General features: G+C 43.4%; 5 protein-coding genes across 11 annotated transcripts; 2 read left to right on the top strand and 3 right to left on the bottom strand.

Annotated features, from left to right (window-relative positions):
* Positions 1 to 545: 545 nt before the first annotated feature.
* On the bottom strand, positions 546 to 5,155 carry LOC108054079 (arginine/serine-rich coiled-coil protein 2). 2 transcript variants are annotated; one of them, XM_070218724.1, is made up of 5 exons: positions 5,018 to 5,155; positions 4,437 to 4,724; positions 2,868 to 2,987; positions 2,446 to 2,610; positions 546 to 1,826 (listed from the first exon to the last, which is right to left on the bottom strand). In XM_070218724.1, exons 1-5 carry the CDS (start codon positions 5,078 to 5,080, stop codon positions 717 to 719), a joined length of 1,746 nt encoding a protein of 581 aa, XP_070074825.1. In that variant the 5' UTR covers positions 5,081 to 5,155; the 3' UTR covers positions 546 to 716. The 2 variants fall into 2 exon arrangements, with proteins under 2 accessions (XP_070074825.1, XP_016992320.2); XM_017136831.3 differs by lacking the exon at positions 2,868 to 2,987.
* Positions 5,156 to 5,553: 398 nt separating this feature from the next.
* LOC138913824 (uncharacterized) lies at positions 5,554 to 9,922 on the bottom strand. 3 transcript variants are annotated; one of them, XM_070218707.1, is made up of 5 exons: positions 9,682 to 9,922; positions 9,570 to 9,615; positions 7,188 to 8,359; positions 6,393 to 6,552; positions 5,554 to 6,094 (listed from the first exon to the last, which is right to left on the bottom strand). In XM_070218707.1, the coding sequence occupies exons 1-5, from the start codon at positions 9,823 to 9,825 to the stop codon at positions 6,015 to 6,017; spliced, it is 1,602 nt and encodes a 533-aa protein (XP_070074808.1). In that variant the 5' UTR covers positions 9,826 to 9,922; the 3' UTR covers positions 5,554 to 6,014. The 3 variants fall into 3 exon arrangements, with proteins under 3 accessions (XP_070074808.1, XP_070074810.1, XP_070074809.1); XM_070218709.1 differs by having other exon boundaries at positions 5,555 to 6,094; positions 6,436 to 6,552; positions 9,682 to 9,882; XM_070218708.1 differs by having other exon boundaries at positions 5,559 to 6,094; positions 6,411 to 6,552; positions 9,682 to 9,921.
* Positions 9,923 to 10,729: 807 nt separating this feature from the next.
* On the top strand, positions 10,730 to 13,230 carry mh (maternal haploid). Of its 3 annotated transcripts, none has more exons than XM_070218706.1 (4): positions 10,730 to 10,949; positions 11,007 to 11,159; positions 11,232 to 11,591; positions 11,648 to 13,230. In XM_070218706.1, exons 1-4 carry the CDS (start codon positions 10,845 to 10,847, stop codon positions 13,175 to 13,177), a joined length of 2,148 nt encoding a protein of 715 aa, XP_070074807.1. In that variant the 5' UTR covers positions 10,730 to 10,844; the 3' UTR covers positions 13,178 to 13,230. The 3 variants fall into 3 exon arrangements, with proteins under 3 accessions (XP_070074807.1, XP_070074806.1, XP_070074805.1); XM_070218705.1 differs by having other exon boundaries at positions 11,229 to 11,591; XM_070218704.1 differs by having other exon boundaries at positions 10,731 to 10,949; positions 11,226 to 11,591.
* On the bottom strand, positions 13,185 to 13,837 carry Alg14 (ALG14, UDP-N-acetylglucosaminyltransferase subunit). The gene has a single exon (XM_017136850.3). It carries the CDS (start codon positions 13,784 to 13,786, stop codon positions 13,223 to 13,225), a length of 564 nt encoding a protein of 187 aa, XP_016992339.2. The 5' UTR covers positions 13,787 to 13,837; the 3' UTR covers positions 13,185 to 13,222.
* A 429-nt stretch (positions 13,838 to 14,266) lies between these two features.
* Positions 14,267 to 19,831, top strand: Grip128 (gamma-tubulin complex component 5). Of its 2 annotated transcripts, none has more exons than XM_017136846.3 (6): positions 14,267 to 14,470; positions 14,538 to 15,023; positions 15,982 to 16,605; positions 16,666 to 17,165; positions 17,909 to 19,431; positions 19,499 to 19,831. In XM_017136846.3, exons 1-6 carry the CDS (start codon positions 14,351 to 14,353, stop codon positions 19,540 to 19,542), a joined length of 3,297 nt encoding a protein of 1,098 aa, XP_016992335.2. In that variant the 5' UTR covers positions 14,267 to 14,350; the 3' UTR covers positions 19,543 to 19,831. The 2 variants fall into 2 exon arrangements, with proteins under 2 accessions (XP_016992335.2, XP_070074817.1); XM_070218716.1 differs by having other exon boundaries at positions 14,535 to 15,023.
* Positions 19,832 to 19,854: the final 23 nt, after the last annotated feature.

Below are 19,854 nucleotides of genomic sequence, written 5' to 3'. Positions count from 1 at the left end.
TACTGGCCACCGATAACTTGTTGCAGCCGATTAAAGTCTATCGATTAACGTGCTCATCTCGAATAAAGAGGCGCGCTAATTTTTTAAAGTTTTTTAAGAAAATTTCTATTTGTATTTATCTATAATCTTTAAGGCCTTATCTTTAAACATAGAGTTTATGCCTTTTTTCCCAAAGTGCATTGACAAGAGATTTCTTGGATATTAACGATGTTATATATAGAGCTTTCATCATGGATTTGGATTGGATTTATTTTTATTTTAACTTTTAGGAATATCATTACAATTTAGCGTTTTTATTTTCCTTTTTAATTACCAGTTGTAACCAATTTGCAAAACCCTTTTTTCTAAGAAAGCTGTCAAAGTGCGATGATTTCTGTCAAAACAGTCAAAACTGCCATGTTGACACTTATGAGCTGTCATCTTTCTGTCAAAGAAAACCGTTGATTTCAATATAAACTTTTTTTCCGCAATTCTTATCACTTAAATGCCCAAATTCATATATTCCCAATGTAAATGGTAAAAAGAAAGCCACTCCGCTTGATAAATTCGGTTGCAACGTTTATTTGAAATCAAAAAAACATTTGCTCAACACAAACAAAAAGTGGTTGAGGAGAAACATCTTGACATGACTAATGAGTTGAGTGGGTGGCATGGTATTTACAGCCTGGTTGTAGAGGGAATCGCCCCTACGTCTTCTTTTCCGCCGATGATCCCCTCTAGAAAGTGCGTGGCTGGGAGCCGAAACCGAGGCCCACGCCGCGCATCGTGTGAGTGGCGGCTCGCGCCATCTCGTACTGCTGCTCCATGTTGGAGAACATGCGCTGTCGCTGCTGCACATCCGTGGGCACCTTCGCAGCGCCCGAGGCGGACGACGAAGCGGATGCAGCTCCTTCTCTAGCTGCTCCTCCTCCTCCATCGCCGGCTGCACTCCCATTGCTGGCCTCCACATGGTCACCACCACCTCCTCCACCACCAGCGCCTTCGGCATTCTTGATCCCCATCAGCCGCATAAACTTGGAGGCCACCTTGCCGTCCGAATCCTGCGAGAAGTGGGCATTGCCCCACTTGTTCGCCGAGTCCTCGCTCTTCTTGGATCCCCACAGCAGCTTGCGCTTCTGCTGCTGCTCCGCATAGCGGTTGGCATTGATGATGCCCGGATTGTAGTAACTGGGCAGCTGAATGGGTTCTAAAGCGGGTGCGGCGGCTACCGCCGGTGTGCTCAGCTCCAGGGACATCAGCGAGGGTATCTTGGGTGCGTAATTGGGTGTCGGCAGGAGGCCTCCTCCTCCTCCGGATCCTCCAGATGCCGCCATGGCCACGGCTGCTGCATTGGCGGCTGCCAGAGCGGCCGCTGCAGCCGCTGCTGCTGCTGTGGTAGCCGATGATCCGCTGGATTTGCCGAGCAGCTGATGAGCTCCCCCGCGCTGCTCCTCCCTCGGCGATCGGGAGCGACTGCTGGAGTCGCGTTCGCGGTATTTGCGCGACTGCTGCTGGCGACAACGAGGAGCGGCAGTTGGTGGCGTTCCAGTGGGCGTGCGGGAACGGGATCGGGAATCCCGGCGACGACGACTGCGATCATCGTAGGACCGACGTCCGGCTGCTGCATTCACCACTGCTGCAACTGCTGCTGCGGCGGCTGACGAGGAGGAAGAGGAGTTGTTGTGATGATGGTGGCGCTCCTTGCCGTGGTGGCGGCTGCTCTTCTCCGAACGCCTGCGGTCGCGATCCTTGTCGCGATCTCGCTCCCTCTCCCGCTCCCGATCGCGTTCCCTTTCGCGCTCCCTGTGGCTGTTGCCGTCTTTGGTACGATGGTGGCGATGATCGCCCTGGAAAGTAGAAAAGAAAGCATTTAGTTTCGGTTTATTGCAAAGGGATATAAATCGTGAATTTTAAATATTTTCAATTTTTTTATTATTTTTTTTTTGGCATTTAAAACATCAAAATAAAATAATTTATTAATGTCCAAGAAATATTTTTTTGGGATTACTTAATTTTGGTATAAATTATCAAATTAATTTCCAAAAAATATTAAAGAAATTTTGCCAGAGATTGCTATTTCTTCTTCAGGGATTTTCGGATACCTATCAAACAAATCAAATTTGAACAAATTTTTAAGATCAAGTATTTTCTTAGATTTTGTATCACGAATATAAAATATAATTTTAAATTAGTTATAAACAAAATTATACACTTTATAGGTAGAGCTTTAAAAAATATGGATATGTATGTGTTTTCTCTTCAAAACATCAATATTATCAAATCAGTATGGTAAAAATATCGAAAATATCGATAATTTTCAAGCTTTATATATAAGACAACGGTTCTTTTCTCCTTTTTATAAAAATAGATTTTAACTTTTAAGGACAAATATGTTGATTTTCATTCGGGATAACCCAAATTTGATGTACTAACAATTACTTGGGATTTTCAAGGATTTCCACTCACCTTGCTGTGATCCTTGTCGCGTCCTTTGTCGCGCTTCTCCCGCTCGCGATCCTTGTCTTTGTCCTTGTCCTTGTCCCTGTCCCGCTCCCGCTCGCTGTTTCGCTCCCGCTCCCGTTCCCTGTCCTTGTCCCGCTCCTGGCGGTGGCGGCTACTGGGCTGCGGTTCCTGCAACGAAAAGAAGCCAGAGCCCAGCGAGGAGAATTACATTAGAGCGAATCAACGAATATGCGCTGGCGGCTAAAGGATCTGATCTAGATCTAGATGCTAGATGCTAGATGCTAGTTACTAGATGCTAGATGCTGGGAACAAAAGAGGATGGGCTGTGGGCCACCAGCTGGGGCCTGAGGTCCTTTTTCCAGGGATTTTTGCCTAGATTGCTTAGAGAGTTGTTAAGTTCTAATTGATCGCTTTTTTATACTCACTTTCGTGCGGCTTGATCTCTCTTTCTCTTTCTTTCGCTTTCGCTTTCTCTCTCTCTCTCTCTCGCCACCAGTGAGTGGGTGTGTGTGTGTGTGTGCGGGCGTGTGTGTGGTGAGTGTGTCCTGAAAAATATGTTGGTTTTTTTTTTTGCTTTCTTTCTTTTGCTTTTCTTTCGGTGGGTCACACACACCCACCACCACCACCACAGCCACAAGGTCGCACACAAGACTACATATGTATGTATATAGTCTTTACAAATCTGATCGATTGTCGCATTATCGAGGTAGCTATTTGGTTATCGAGCGATTACTACGATCGGGGTTATCGTCAATGGTCGTTGGTCATGGTTTTTATTCTTGTTTTTTTTTGGTTTTGAAAATGGTTTTTCATTTGGTTTCAGTTTTGATTTGGATTTGGTTTCGTTTACGTAACAACAACAACAACGATAATAAAATGGTAGAGTTTAGTCATTTAAATATTAATTGGCATATAAAGTTTGTAAACTTAACTAAGCTGGCCAAACAACAACAACAAAGTGTGTAATCGGAAGCAGACCGACAGAAACAGAAATTTGGATGTTCTTTTTTTTTTTGTTTTCATAAAAAGCTGGCAGTGGCTAAATTTACACAATTTTTTCTTTTGATGAGGGTTGGAGCGCATGTCGCCGATCGTTCAGATCGATATTGGTAGTATGAACATTACAGGAGGCTAAGGTACAGCAGCTGACAAAATAATAGCGCCTTAAGAAGAATTATACATTTTTCAGGTATCTAATCTAATAATTCTAGAAAAATCAGCATTGCAACTAAAAAATTAGGGATATCTAACTTTCTGTCTTATAATATTACAACTTAAATTGGGTCCCTTAATTTGGTATAAAATATATAAATATAAATATGTGGGTAATGTATAAAATATTTTGTACAAAACAAGGTCCTGCAGGCATGACCCCGTGAACTTTGTTGAAAATCAATAAATCCTGCACGCAACTTTTCAATTCGTTGGAAACAATTTAGAGTTAAAAATATTGGTCAGACAAATTGAGATTGGTAAGGAACCTAATTTAAAGTATACAATAACTTTCTGTAGGTATTTTATATTGACCTACTATTGATTAACTGTGCTTCGCTAAAATGCTTACAATACCCATTTAATTTCTGAACATTTAATATTGCCCTAATTACTTTTTGTTCTTAACAACATATCTGCTTAAAAACCCTTAACTTTCTTTTTAAATAAATCTGTAAATTCCTTGGCCAAGGAATAATGGTATAATTTTTAGCATTTTTAATTCATTATTAAAAAATCTTTAATTTAAATATCCTGGCTGGTTATTAAAGCTACCTGACCTTGATTTCTTTGTAATTCAGAGAAATTGAGAACAAGGCTGCATTATTGATTGCTATTATTCTGCCCGCCACTGTAAGTGCCGTTTGGCACATGGAAGATCCGCATTCGCATCCGCATTTGCAATCGCATCCGCTCCAACCCAGAGACATACACACATACATGTATATAGAGCATATGGTATATAGAGAATATATCGATTTGGTGCAACGGCAATTCTTTACCTCATCCTCATCGATGCGGCCTCTGCTGCTGCTCCTGTGATTCTGCTGCTGCGACGTCGGCAGCGGAGGAGTGGGAGTGTGGGTGTGATGGCGTCGCTTCGTCCTCTCCCGCTCCCTTTCCCTCTCCCGCTCTCTGTTCCGATGGTCCTTCTCCCTCGGACTGTTGTTGTAGTTGTAGTCATCGTTATTGTTGTTGTTCCTCTGCTTTAGGAAGTTACTAGTAGTTGTTGTTGCTGCTGCTGCTTTAGCATGCGGCGACTGCTGCAGTTGTTGTTGTTGTTGTGGTGCCTAGGGGAATTTTGCAACTATTCAGAAACAGCAAATTCGCATTATTTTACTAAAGCACTAGGATACTTGAACTAAATTAGAGGGTTAATGAGTTGTTTTTTTTTTGGGTGATCAGTTATCTATTTTTCACGCATTCGCACTCACACACACACACACGCAGAAACACGCAGAAGGGCAAAATGAAGAAGAAAAAAAATGATGGAAATGTGTACACAAAATGCGCTCTGCCGTTGAGAACGGATTCTTTTTTTGGTTTTCAGCTGCTTCCGGCCTTGCGGAGGGGCTATATTTACCCGTATCTGGTAGCCAGCATCCTCCTGGTCGTCCTCGCTACTATAATTCACCAGGGCCTCCATTGTTTAATGCCAAAAATGTGAATTTTTAGCGCCCGACTTCGTCCAAAAAAAAAATAGGTAATCAATTGCTAGAGGTGGCCGAACGTCGATTCCTATACATTTTGGAAACATCGATAGTTAGTTTTGTCATCGATATTTGCACATCGATATATTGCGCATATCGACGCCAAGCTAACGGTTCTTTCTGGGGAATACCCCTAGGAATTTATTTTTGGAAATTTCAAATGCATATTAAATGAAGTTAAAAATTCATGGTGACAAATTTTTTTTATTATATTTTATTTTTTTTTATAAATTTATTGTTATATAAATGTGTAATAAAAAACCATTAAAAAAACATAAAAAAAATATAATAAACTTTGATTTCCGTATTCTTCTGAAAGGCTTATAGCTCTACTACGGAATTAATGTATATTATTCATTTTTTAACATGCAGTTTTAAAGAATTATTCATAATAATTCAGATCTTATTATTTCTTATTACTAATAGAGTTATTATTGCTATTTATCACAAATGAATACGAAAAAAGAAGCAAAAATATGTTTTAGCCCTCAAATTCGTTGGTGATTAGTAAATATTTGGAAAAACTAAATCTACAACAACCACTACAAATGATGGGTGTCAAGTTAGTATTGAAAATATTAGTTTTATTTGGTATTATTGGAAGAATAAGTGTGGATGAGTTTTTTTTACATTTTAACATAAGTTTTCTGTTATATAAAATATTAGTTTTGATTTGTTAGCGTGTTATACAAAAAATGGAAGACAAAAAATAAAAATTATATGATTTTTGGCTCTGAAAATCTCCTTTTTTCAGCTTTGATTAGTTATATGTGCCTGTGCTTCTTGAAAGGGACTGGCAGCGGTGGGAAATTACTAGCATTAAAGGTGAGATCCTCTTCATTTTTGTTCTGCTGACGGGGAGCAGTAGCACTAATCATCAGAGTCACTTTCGACGATCCACCAGCCACTCTTACGATTCCTCTGCTTGTTGACTCCAGACTTATGATCTTCTGTGGAAAATATAATAATTAAATATTAATAATATTGTTGGCACAGTCGATTAAAGTACTATTTGCACTGGATTTGCCTTCTAAAACTAAATTTTCTAATTATCTAATCTATATTCTAATATATATTCTTTTTATAAAACAAACAATTACTTAAAGTACAAACTACAATAATATAATACTATCAAGACCAATAATTTTTTGGTTTTAAGGTAAATTGATTTTAAGGAAAATCTATTTTCAAAAATACTTCAACAAGCCAATAAAATAAAAGCGTATTTAGAATTTTGGAGGTAATCACCCGAAATGCTGTTCTTACTTGAACCCTGTGCACCGCGACTTGCCTTACGAGCGCTCCCCACTTCTTTTTGACCATTTCCAGATACAGATGCAGATCCAGATCCAGATCCAGATCCTCCTGGACGAGATCCATTATTTCCAGATCCTGACTTTCGCATTGGCTGTAGTAAAAGAAAGTACAAGAGATTTATATGTGGGATAAATTTTAGATAGAACAAAGAAAAAAATTCTAACAATTGATAAAAAAGTGTACATTAAATCTATTAAATTTTATTATTCAAAAATAACAAAAACATGATGAAAATACCAAAACAAAAGTTATACATTGGAACCCTAAAATCTTATAATTTATAATAATTTAAAAAAACATATTAAAGTAAATAAAAAATATATGATATGATACATTAAAAAATTCTCAAATCGTAAATAAAAAATATCTAAAAAATTGAACACAGTAAATTTGAGTATCATTTAGAACTCTTTTGAAAGTAAAAAGAAATATGTGGCAATTGAAAGAAAAGAATCATATAAAATCGTATTATTTTTAAATCATTTTAAAATAAATAAAATAGGTATATGTGGCAATTGATAAAAAAGTGTATATTAAAACTCTTAAATCTTATAACTTAAAAGCCCATTCAAAAACAACAAAAATGTATGAAAATTAAAAAAAAAAACATATATACATTAAAACTCTAAAATCTTATAATTTATAATTTATAATAATAAAGAAAACATTTTAAAGAAATTAAAAAATATATGAAATATTATATGATTATGAATATCTGGAACTCACCTGCTGTTCCGCCTGGTTCCGCTTGGGCTGGGATTTGTTGGCTCTTCCGCCGTTCACCTGATGATGGCCATTCGGTGGTGGATAGTACTGAACCAAGGCCGCCGGAGTCCTGGACTCCTCCTTGTAGCACTTGCCCTGCGGCGTCTCGAAGAAGGCCTCCCCGTGAATGGCGTACATTTGGGCGGCATGGATCTCCATGGGCGAGAGGTTGACCAAGAACATATCCATTTTGGCCAGCGAATTCACAAAGCCCATATTATCCCACCAGTTATGCTGCTGTGGCCAGTAGGAGTACCAGTAGCCCTGCTGCATGGGATAGATCCAATAGCCAGGAACGCAGACCAAAGGATAGCCATAGTAATTGCTCCTAGCAAGCTTGGGCTGATTTTTGGCTCGATTATTGGGTATATTATTACGTTGGCTTCTTAACTCCACTGATTTGTTCTCCTCGCTCTCTGGTTTGACCAATTCTTCTGGCTTATATTCCCAAATATTCTGGCCGGACACAATGCCCTTCCAAAGGAACCGCATGGTTTCCATTTTGGCCACCAGTTTGGCCACCTCATCGTTGATCTGTTGCTTCAGCATGGCCTCCAACTTTCGCAGCATCATGATCTCATAACCAATGGGATTCAGTGGACGCTTCTCATCGGTTTGTTCCGGTTCGGTTGGTGGAGCCAGAATGGACAAATTCAGGGGATTCCGCCACGAGGGATATGGCAGGTCCCAGTCATCCAAGTCCATCATCAGGGGACCCAAGTCCAGCGTTAAAACCGAGGTGCGCTTGGGCTCTTGTGGACTAGAGATCAATAGGTCGTCGGAGGAATTCTCCTCGGGATCAATGGAGGGGGTCTTTGATGGAGAGCCCACGCAGACCGATGAGGAACTGGCCTTGGAATTGCTGGGTTTCCCCGAAGACTTGACTGAAGATTTGCTCGCTTTACCAGAAGAATTCGACTTGAAGAGCCCCGGTTTGATGAAACTGGCTAAAGTTAAGGTCTGGGCATTCTGGTAGTGATAGATCGAGGGACGGCGCTCCACGGATCCCGAGTGGCTGCTGCTCAAACTGCTGCTGGTGTATCTGTTCATGGTGGAGCCACTGGATCCTGATCCTCCCGATCCTCCTGATCCGCTGCTGCTGGTTGAGCTGCTGTGACTGTTACGACGATTTTCTGATAAAAGATATATATATATTAAATTATATCCCGAAAAATTCCCATTCAGTTCTTAAGTTCTAATAAATTATAAAGAATTCTTTTATTTTATAAAAGCATTTTCCATAAATTCAGAGTTGTTAAAAATATTTAGTAAAAATAGAAAGAGAGATAAAAGTTTAGTTTTCAAATAGAATACTTTAATCTATAAAAATTATAGACACAAATATTTAATATAAAAGCTCTGTATTTAGTTCGTATAATTCAGATTAATCACTTTATATTAGCACTTTTGAGCATAAGTAATGGGAATTAAACAAAAAATATATGGAAAAGGTATTTAGTAAAAATGAAAAAAATGTTAGGTAAAGTTTAAGGTTACACAATAAATAATATATTTATTATTTTTATTACCGAAAATAACTGGGATAAATAATAATAATTTAGATTAATCACTTTATATTAGCACTTTTATGGATAAGTAATGGGAATTAAAAGCTTATATAAAGTTTTAGGTTACAAAATAAATAAGATAATCTATAAAAAATATTTTTATTACCGAAAATAACTGGGATAAAAAACAAAAAAAAAAAGGAGAAAGAAAGGGACAACCATATATTCAAAAACGTGGTTATGATAGAAAGAGGGCTCTTCTTTTTCTTCATAAGTTCGCCATTTTCACACTTGTCACAAATTACACTTGCTTTTAGATATGAAATATATTTATAATATTTTTTTTAAAGGAAAGAATCGTTATAAAAATATTTGATTGTGCACTGGTTTAAATAGAACTGCAGAAAAAATCCGAGACAATGTTGGTAAAGTCAATGAAAAATGACTGGCATTTTTTTGTTGTTGTTGTTGCATTCCTTGATGCAAAAAGCATGTTTCTTTACCAACACTAGCCGGTAGAAAGAGCGAGATGGCTAGAAGGAGGGAGAGAAGAGAACAGAAGCCGGCCGGTAAAATTGGCAAAAAATTCGGCATGTGAGCTTTTTTTTCTGCGTTTTCGTGTTTTCTCCAGCAGATTCTCCAGGTTTGTTGTGGTTCCTAACTGGATTTTTGTTATGGCTAGCAATTCTACGGTCAGCACATCGAATTCCCCCAGTGTTATTTTCTGAATGGGGGCCCCCAATTTGTTTATACATTCGGTGGGCATTTGTTTATGACGCCGGACATACGAGCCCCATGGGATTGGAGGAGACAGATGATACTGATAATGACTTACCGGCCGGTGCAATTATTGGAATCTTGTAATAATTTGTGGCGGCAACCTGAGAAGAATGTTAGTAGTGGGTTTATAGAAAAAAAAATTAAGTTATAGAGTAAGTTTCACTCACGGCCGTATTCTTCGGAGTCTGCCTCACTTTTGGTTTTCGGGCCACTTTCTTCTGGATCTCCGACTCCGAGCTATTCGTATCGCTTTCGGACGAGAACTGCACACCATTCTGTCGCTTTCTTTGGCGCTTGCTAACGTACTTCATTTTTAATTCACTGGGGTTTTTTTTTGTCCCGACTTGGAAATCTTTTTTTTTTGCACTCCGCTGGTCCGACGACGTTTTCCCGGAAACGGAAAAGAAGGAAAGGACGGAATAACTCCAGAGATGACAAGCAAGTCGACTATGCAGCATCGATACCGTTAGGATAATGCGATATCGATGCATGGATTTTGGCGAACCGAATAGCTTTTGGGATCGCACCTTCTCCCCTCCCTAAAACCACGCTGGATTTGAATTTGAATTGAATAATGTGGAATAGTTTGTGTGGGAAGCTGCCAAGAATTGACTCTGGTGTTTTCTGCAGGCTTCCTGTTTTATCTCGAAAGCCTTAATTCCGCTAAACTGTGGCGCATGCGCAGAGATTTGTTTCCCAGAATTCAAAGCGATATTTTTTTTGAAAAAAAAGCGTTGCAACTAGAGATGGACTTTGAGCATTAATTTTTTTGTATTAAATATTGAAACCTTTAAACCTATTAAAACAGTAAAAATATGTTTAAAGTTAAGTAAAATTCACCAATATGCGGGCCAAAGCTAATTAAAATTGAGTTTATTATATATTCTGATAATTGAACCAAATCACGTTATTTAAGATAGTAAGCAAGTTTTTAAAAGTTTCTATTTATTTCTTTAGAAATATTTATTTGTAATTCATTCATAAAGTTTAGTAAAATTGACCAATTTGCGGGCCAAAACGAATTAAAATTGAGTTTAATATGCTTAAATAAGCAATAGATTCTGATAATTGAACCAAATCACGTTATCTATTTATTTATTTATTTGTAATTCAATATATAGAGAAGGCAACGCGGTTCGATAGGTGCTCTTCAAATATATCGATAGCAAATATTTAACCCTGAAAAAGAAGCTGGTCACACTAGGCGCGCCAAGTATCGAAACATCGATTCCCACCTCTAAGCGCGAAGAAATTGGTTTCTTTTGATTTTCACCTCGATCTGCGTCTTATTTCTGGCCGAGATTAGGCTAGGCATCATCCATTATCCACGATGGCCGAAGGCGACGACTACCTGTTTGCCCTGATGCTGCACGCCCAGCTGAACGAGGAGGAGGAGCCCAGAAACTCTCCACCAAGTGGGGAGAACACTAACAAAGTGAGTGGTAAATCCTGGGTAATCTTCTCCTGGTTAAGCTATTCCTACTCTCGCCAGGAATCGGACCACCAGCTGGCCCTCAAGATACAGGCGCTGCTCAACGCATCCGACGACGAGGAGGCAGCGGCGCAGCAGGCGGCGCCTGGCGATTTAGACAGCAGCTTTCAGTTTGTCTATCCCTCGAACAAAAGTCAAAATCATTCCAAATCGGTGAGTGCCCTGGTTTTCCTGTCATTCCTGTCATTCAATCATTTAATCCCAATCATTCCAATCCAGAAGCAGAGCACAATGAGCAACAATAAGAAAACTACGAGCAAAAATCGCGGTGGAGCGGGCAAGGAGCCACCATACGCTTTGCAGTCCACCTACGATGATTATCTCAATCAGACGCAGAATCTGGTGCATCCGCAGTGGGAGCTGGTCGATCCCACGCCCGATATCTTTGCCATGTTCCTGCGCTTCGACGATAAGTTCTTCCAGAAGCGTCTGGGCGCCGTGGCCCTCGAATGGAGCAAGAAGATGTACTCCTGCGCGGGAATTTGCTACCAGCGGGGCAATCGTTATGTCAAGGAGGTGACCATTCGGCTGAGCGAGCCGCTGCTTAAGTTGCGTCCGCGCAAGGATCTCGTGGAGACGCTGCTGGTAATATATACTTAATATATAGTTAATATCCTCATATAAACCCTTTAAATTCCCAGCACGAGATGATCCACGCCTATTGCTTTGTGCTCAACATTCGCGAGGGCAACGGCGGCCATGGTCCCATGTTCAAGCGCATCATGGAGACGATCAACAAGGTGGCTGGGACCAATATCACCGTCTATCACTCCTTCCACGACGAGGTGAACGCTTATAAGACGCACATTTGGCGCTGCACGGGCATCTGTCAGAATCGCACGCCCTTTCAGGGCTATGTAAAGCGCACGAGCAACCGGGCACCTGGTCCAAATGACCAGTGGTGGGCGAAGCATCAGCGGGAGTGCGGCGGCACCTTCATGAAGCTGGGGGAGCCTGCAAAACCACCCAAACCCGCCAAGAAGGAGAAGAAGCTGCCCGCTGAGGCTTCCTCCATGCGCAATTGGCTGGATAGGCCACCGGCAGCCAAGAAGCCGGACAATCTGGAGGGCAAAGGGCCGCCAGCTAAGAAGCCAGCGACTGGCGAGGCTTTGCTGGACAATATGGAGGGCAGAGGGCCACCAGCCTGGTTTATGGAACGCATTAAGGGCTCCTCCAAGTCGCGTGGTGCCAACATCATGAGCTTCGGCGATCTCAGCAAGAGTGGCGAAGCAGGCAGAGGATCCTCCTCCTCCTCCCAGATGAGCGGAGCAGGCTACAGCGTGGGTGGCGCCAGCGAGGTGATCGATATAACCGGCGATGAGAGTCCCGATCCCTCGCAACTACGCAAGATTCGCCTGGAGCGCTTCGAAGGAGGTAAATCCACCAACCAAAAGCGACGTCGCGGCTCCGAGGATGAGGGAATAACCACCTGGGAGTCGTACGACGAGGATGTGATGGTCAGGGACGTGCCCACGCCCATGATTAACCTGCTGAATAGCGATGATAGCGATGAGGAGCAGGAGAAGCCAAAGATCAGGGCCAGAAACACCATGAGCAGCCAGGAGCGCACGCAGAGCATCAAGCGCGAGGTGATGGAGGACGAGGCCATTTACTCCGAGGACGAGATCCTCATGATCGACGACGAGTACGATGAAAATGACGATAGCCTCACGGCGGCCACCGAGCTGGCCGATCAGTCGATTTTAGATGATCTCTTTGGCCAGGACACGCTGCTCGAGGAGTTCCAGCTGGAGAACTCCGTGCAGCCGAGCGGATCGCGCGGATACTCGAGCAATGTGGACAACGACATTGTCTCCTGTCCCATTTGCTTCGAGAAGATGAAGCGCACCGAGTTGGGCAATCATTTCGAGGGCTGCACCATCACCGTGCGTGTGGAGCCGCCGTCGTTTAATAAGAAGAAGCCAGAGGAGTCTAAAGCCTCCAGGAAGAGCTCCTCCTCCTCCAAGCAAACCCTGCGCAACTGCGGCTACACCGAAAATGAGATAGCCAAACTGAATTTGAGCTCCTCCTCCAGCGAGGATGAGCTAACGCCACGCCAGCGCCGCCAGCGCAATCTCTTCAAGCAGACCGTCGGCTGCCCCAAGTGCGGCCAGGAGCTGATGGGCCACCAGCTGGAGGCGCACCGCTCCATTTGCAAGAAGAGGCGTTAGAAAGTTAAATTTATCATTCTTTGTTTTCTAACTGATTAAATAATGTTACAAAATGCGACCGAAATAGCGTAGATTCCGCCTCTCCTCATAGCGCTCCGCCAGCTGCGGCCAGTGGACCACGAAGAGATCGGCCAGCGGCAGGAGCAGCCTTCCACTCAGCGAAAGCGTCTCCACGCGACAGAAGCTCTCCACGAAAACAATCCTCGAGTGGGCGGGCAGGCGGCCCAGGAGGCGCCACATCCAGGCGGCATAGCAGAAGGGCACACAGGTGCCGGGTCCATTGCACAGGATCAACTGCGGGCGGTCGCGCCAAACGAGGTAGCAACTGAAGAGGAGCGACCACAGGGCGGTGAACAGGGTGCTCAGCCAGGATTGGCCAACGCTGCGGCTGCGGGGCACGCGGATGCACTCCGCCCGCGAAGCCACCTCCGGCAGGGCCTCCCTGAACTGCCGCTCCGATGTGGAATCGCTGCTGGCGAGGATTAGGCGCACAGGGTGGTATTCCTCCGCCCGCTGGTTGTCCGCCGGCTGGAGCAGCGCCCGGGCGAGACGGCACATCTCGGCGGTGTGGCCGCCGGAGCCCAGGATCACGTAGGTGGGATGCGGCATGATCCTCGCCAGAAATTCAAAGTGATAACTTTGTTTACATCCCAAGGCGATAGTAAGGTATCGACTATCGAACTAGTTCTATCGATGGCAGGGCCAGGGGATAGTGGCGCCACCTGGGCGGAAAAATAAGGGAAATTAAAGGAGGTATAATTTAAAAACCCTTAAAAACCTTTTTTAAGGCCTTAAATCGATAAAATAACCCAATTTCAGGGAAGATTGACTGGCAGAAAAGTGGGGTATATATTTAAAAACCCCTTTTAAAGGCCTTAAATCGATAAAATAAACAAATTTCAGTGAAGATTGACCTGCTCAGAAAAGTGAGGTATATACTTAAAGGGGGTATATATTTAAAAACCCTTTGAAATCTTTTTTAAGGCCTTAAATCGATAAAATAACCGACAGAAAAGTGAGTTTTTTGTTCGATATGTTCGATAACTATTGAGCCCGTCGAACCAGAACCAGAATCGATAACTATGTGAACCGGAACCGTTTTGGATTCTTTGCCAGGAGGGCGCCATTTGTTTTCGCACTTTTATTCGGTTTTCAATCAGAATTCGCAGCGGAATGGCGGCTTCCGGGCAGCAGGACATGCCGCTGGATCACGAGGACATGACCCATGCGGAGATCGACGTCCTGGTGGCGGCGAGTGTGAGCCAACTGGTGCGGAATCTCTCACCGTCGGAGGTGAGTATTCAAAAACCGAAGGGAACAGATGCAGCCAGAGAAGCTATTAATCCGCCTGTCCCAGCAGACCAGCCAGCGGGAGTTGCGCCGCAAGGAGCAGCTGGTGGCGAAGTTGCTGGAGGAGCACCGCTGGACACGGAGACCCACCAGTAAGGAGGTTCAGAGCAGCCTGGAGGATCTGCTGGAGCGCTTTCGCTTGGAGGGCATGGCGCCGTTTTCCCAGAGCGTCGAGGAGTTGGCCATTAAGTACCTGGAGCTGCATGATCCCGCTCCCCATGTGGGCTGGACCATGCTGGACTTCCTGCTGGGTTTGTCCCACAAACCGGTGCAGAATATCCGGCGCCGTCGCCTGGAGATGGACCACCAGCGGGTGGCTTTGATAGCCGGCACCCGGGCGTCTGAGCAGCGTCAACTGGCCGCGCTGGAGGCGTCCGTCCGCCGCCACCGGCCACCCGCCAATCCCGCCGAGACGGAGATCGACTGGGTGGCCCTCCTCAGCGAGGACTTCCTGCCGCCACCGTCGCCGCAGGACGACAGTTCGGACAGCCTGAGTGTGAGCATCGGGAAACTGGGCATCTGACAACCCTTAAAAAGAGATCTCCTCGAGGATTTCATTTCCACCCAGTGTGGAATGACCCACAATCCTCTGTGATACTTGCCTCTAAAACACTAATTTTAGTTTATAACGCTTATAACTTGTAAACCCACTAATAAACATCCTAGTTTCCACTCCACTGACACTATGTATCACTAAAACACCTATATTTGTGTGTAGAATGAGCTAAATTTATGATATATGCCACTAATTCTAGCTTACAACTTGTAAACCCACTTGTAAAAGTCATAGTTTCTATTCCTCTACCACAATGTATCACTAAAACATACATATTTCAGTGTCGAATGAGCTAAAATCCTTCAAATATGTTGTATGTAGTGTACAAATTATGAATTCCTTTATGAAACATGCCCATATACCACTCTATTTGGTTTATAACTGGTAAACCTACTTATAAACATCCTAATTTTTATTTCACTTTCGCAATGTATCCTTAAAAATACCTATTTGTGTGCAGAATGAGCCATAATCTTTTTAATATGCAGTAGCATCCATGTAAACCTATACATTTCAATATACCATTTATTTTTGTTAATAGCTTGTAAAAGTACTTATAAACATCCTAGTTTCTATTCCAATTTCGCAATGTTACTTAAGACAGACCTAATTGTGGGTAGAATAAGCTATAATCATGTAGAAATCATGAATACCTCTATGATATCTTCCCCTACACTACTAATTTTTGGTTTATAACTTGTAAAAGTACTTGTAAACATCCTAGTTTCCATTCCACATCCACAATTTTTGACTAAAACATACCTATTTGTGTGTAAAATAAGCCATAATCTTTTAAATATGCACTATTTATATGTTATATGCCCCAAAACCACTGATTTTCTTCCCTTAATTCTAGTAATTCAGCTTACTAACGCACTTTCCCCCTTCTTTCAAACAGGACTGGTCGGATGAGTCGGACGGCGACTCGACGACCACTTTGCGCCCCGACGAGAACGCCGGCACCTCGCGCAGCATTCCGGACATGGCCAGCGTCTACGAGCGGGCGATGCAATGGAGCTCCGTTCGCAAGGGGGGCGTGGGCAACACCGGCTATCTGCCTGCGTCGCTGGGCGACTCCGGGGCCTTTCGCATCGCCCAGCCACTGATTCTCAGCCTGCGGAGCAACTGCCAGGTGGGTCGGCTGGCCAGGAGCCGTTTGCCCCAGTTGGCGGCACCCCAGCCGCCTGTTCCGGCCACTAAATTAAGTCAGAGTCTGCGGAATACGGAGATGCTGGAGCGTCGCATCCACGCCCACTGGTGGCGACCCGATGTCCATTTAAATACCCTTCCCCCGAACTCAACGCCCTTGGGAAACTTTGCTGTTAGTTATGTGCAGTTCCTGAATCGCCAGGCGCGTGGAATGCTGCAATTGCCGCTGCCCAAGACGGTCACCGAATCCTGCCTGCTCCGCGAGATCCTCTTCATGTTTGTGGCTCCAGCCAGCTGCTGTTTCTTTGAATTTGATGAGACAAAGCGACGGATCAGCGTGCGCAGCAATGTCAGTGTTTGCAACACGACAGCGGTGGGAATTTATGATTTAATTTATGTAATTTCCTATGCTAATCTATAAACTATTTATCAGCCTAATTTGAAGGCCTATCTGGAGCTGAATGTGGTGCCTGCTTTGGAGGATATGCTGGAGCTGCGCCGGATTATCGATGCCCACACGGTGCACTTTAATGGGATGCAGACGACTGGGACCTTGGAGTGCTTTGCCTATGGACTGCGGGATCTGCTGCGTCCCATAAGCCAGCTTCTCATCGCCTACGAGGATCGGGTGGTTAAAGAGCCGGAGAACACTGGACTCCTCCGATTTGTTAGTGAATTCAGTCGGCATTTTAAACAGCTCCGTTTGCTGCGTCACCTGGGCGAAGATTGCATCTTGACGCAGGGAGCTCCTCACCTTCGCAGCGCCTATTTGCTCTGCCGCCTGTACAGGCACACGAATCCGCAGGTGCTGCACCAGAAACTGGCCACCGGGCTGCTGTTGGTCTCGCTCAAGCGCTACTGCCACATCATCGACGGCTGGTGGCGCAGGGCGAAGCTAGAGGATCGCCTGAATGAGTTTATCGTGGAGAGATGGTGATTGTCTATTTAGGTTTCCAGTAGAATATATAGTAATAAGAGCCCTGCATGAATATTTCTGTGTAGAATGAGCTAAAATCCTTTAAATATGCAGTATCTAGTCTATAAATTATGAATTCCGCTAATTAGAGCCATGCATGAATGGATTTAATGAATTTTTTTTTAATTTTTTGTTTTATATAAATGAATTATTTAGAATTTTGAGTTTAATAGAATTGAATGAATTTGAATTATAGTTTAATAGAATTGAATGAATTTGAATTTTGAGTTTAATAGAATTGAATGAATTTGAATTTTGAGTTTAATAGAATTGAATGAAATGGATTTTTGAGTTTAATAGAATTGAATGAATTTGAATTTTGAGTTTGATAGAATTGAACGAATGAATGGCATGAATTCCGAAATAATTCAAACGACAATTTCTTTTGAAGAAGAAAGGGACTTAATTTTGCATGAATATTATTTTCTAAGCAGTTAACATTGATTTGTTAAAGATGTTCCACTTTTTGTTCTCAAAAGAAAGCACAAAAAAATCTGAAAAATTCATAAAAATTATTCATTCATTCATTCAATTAGAAATGAATTAGAAAAACATTCAATTTATTTCACATAGAATTGAATTAAACAAATCAGAATTTCATACTATACTATGCATACTATGATAAAACAAAAATTGAATGATTCACGCAGGGCTCTAATTTAGGTTTCTAGTAGAATGTATAATAATGTATAATTTACAGGGTCGAAGGGAACGCCGATCGACGTGGCTATGTGAGGGAGCGTTCTGTGAATGAATCTCCAGAGATCTCCAGGCAACTACATGCCTGTCCCCTTTACCAACTGCTACTCAAGCATGCCTTGGAATCCGGAGAGACGCAGGACCTGCTGGCCAATGTGAATCTGCTGGGCGAGATGCTGGCCACCAGCAACGAAAGCCAACCGCCCTCGCTGTACGAAGAGCTTGAAAGCCAGCTGTTTGCACAGATAAAGGTTTACTGCGGCGACTGGGAAAAGGATAATCAGCAGGAGGAGGAGCAGGTTAACCAGGAGTTGGAAGAGGATAAAGAGCAGGCGGCCCACGATGAACTATTAGTCAGCAATGTGCAGGGCATTAGGAATCTGGAGTTCTTTGCCCTGTTCACGCAGCCAGCGCAGCGGCGCATCGAAGAGCGCAAAAGGCAGGGGGAGAATCAGAAAAAGAAGCCTGTAGAATTGGCAGCGATAATCCAGCGCCTGGAGAGCTCATCCCCCCTTTCGCTGAAGGCCGAGATGCCGGAGGCGCTGGCGGAGATTCTACGCAGGCGTCAGTCGCTCGCCAATGAATATGCAATGCGTGCGTATCGCGAGGATTTGCGGCTGGGCGAGAATGCTCGCTTTCTGCGGCACACAATGATGCTGGAGTCGTACTACCTGCTGCTGCCCTTTTACACCTCGCTTTTCGCACGCATTGAGAATACGGAGAACTGGGCACGCGACTCCCTGATGAGCAGCCAACTGTATGATGTCCTATCCCCTCACTATCCGGATTTCGCGGACAATCTGCATGTGCGTGTGATCTCCAAGGTTACTTGTAACTCGAGTAAAGTCTACGAAGCTCTGGAGGCCTTGGAACTGGTCTACGAGATGCCAGTGGCACTGCAGCGCATCTTGAATGCGAAGCACATGCAGGGCTACAATTCTGTGTGGCGTCTGATGCTCAAGATCAAGTGGGCCGTCTGGAAGCTGGAGAGTCTCGGTTTCCTGCGTCGCCATCGGGATAATCCGTACGAACCTTTGGATCTGATTGGCTTGACCATTCGCCGCCTGGAGATCCTGCGCTTCTGGCTGATCTACCTGATCAACAGCCTGCACACGCACATCATGCAGGCGGTGGGCCAGCAATTTGAACTGCGCCTCGATCGCTGCACGAATATCCGGCAGCTGAGATTGCAGCATGACGATTATATTGCCTTTTTAAGAACCCACTGTCTGCTGACCGAGGAGTTTAGTGCCTTTCGCACCGCCCTCGATCAGATCTTCCATCTGATCTTCGTGCTGGACATGGAATGGACCAGCTGCGCCTGCTATCTGGGCGAAAACGATGCGCTCAGCCTGGACTTTACGCTCTCGGATGAGGGCGTTGATGACGGGAAGGCCGAAAGCCGCGGCATGGAGTATCTGGCCCTCAACCAGGTGGTGGAAATGGAGATGACCTACATACGCTGCCACCAGATGCTCGCCGAGATACTCAATTCGCTGGTCTACAAGCAGGATCATGGATTTCGTAAGTTCGATGCGATTTTTGATCTCAGAATTTGGCTAATAATTCTACTCTAAATCTTAACTTGTAGTTACCGCCTTGGAGGTGGCCATCAACACCAGTGTGCCGCATTGAATGGATTTAAATTGTTACCCATTAAATTATTTATTAAACTTAAAAGCTTGTTACCTCACTGGAAACTCTGTTTTATAAATACAATTCTTCAAGTTGTAAACTTCAAAATTGTACTAAACTTTTAAAACTGCTAACTTTCTGAGGTTAATTTTATAAATTATTAAATCTCATTCCTTACCTAACATTTCATTAGTGTTTTTAAAATAAAATATAATATATGTATAAATATTCAAATGTAAACTTAAGGAGTGTTTGTCTTGTAAAAGATATATTTCTTGCATTTTTTAAATCCAGTCTCAAAAACATTTTAGA

This window comes from Drosophila takahashii, chromosome X, assembly GCF_030179915.1.
Source record: "Drosophila takahashii strain IR98-3 E-12201 chromosome X, DtakHiC1v2, whole genome shotgun sequence".
NCBI lineage: Eukaryota > Metazoa > Arthropoda > Insecta > Diptera > Drosophilidae > Drosophila > Drosophila takahashii.
This window is presented reverse-complemented; position numbering and strand designations above follow the sequence as displayed.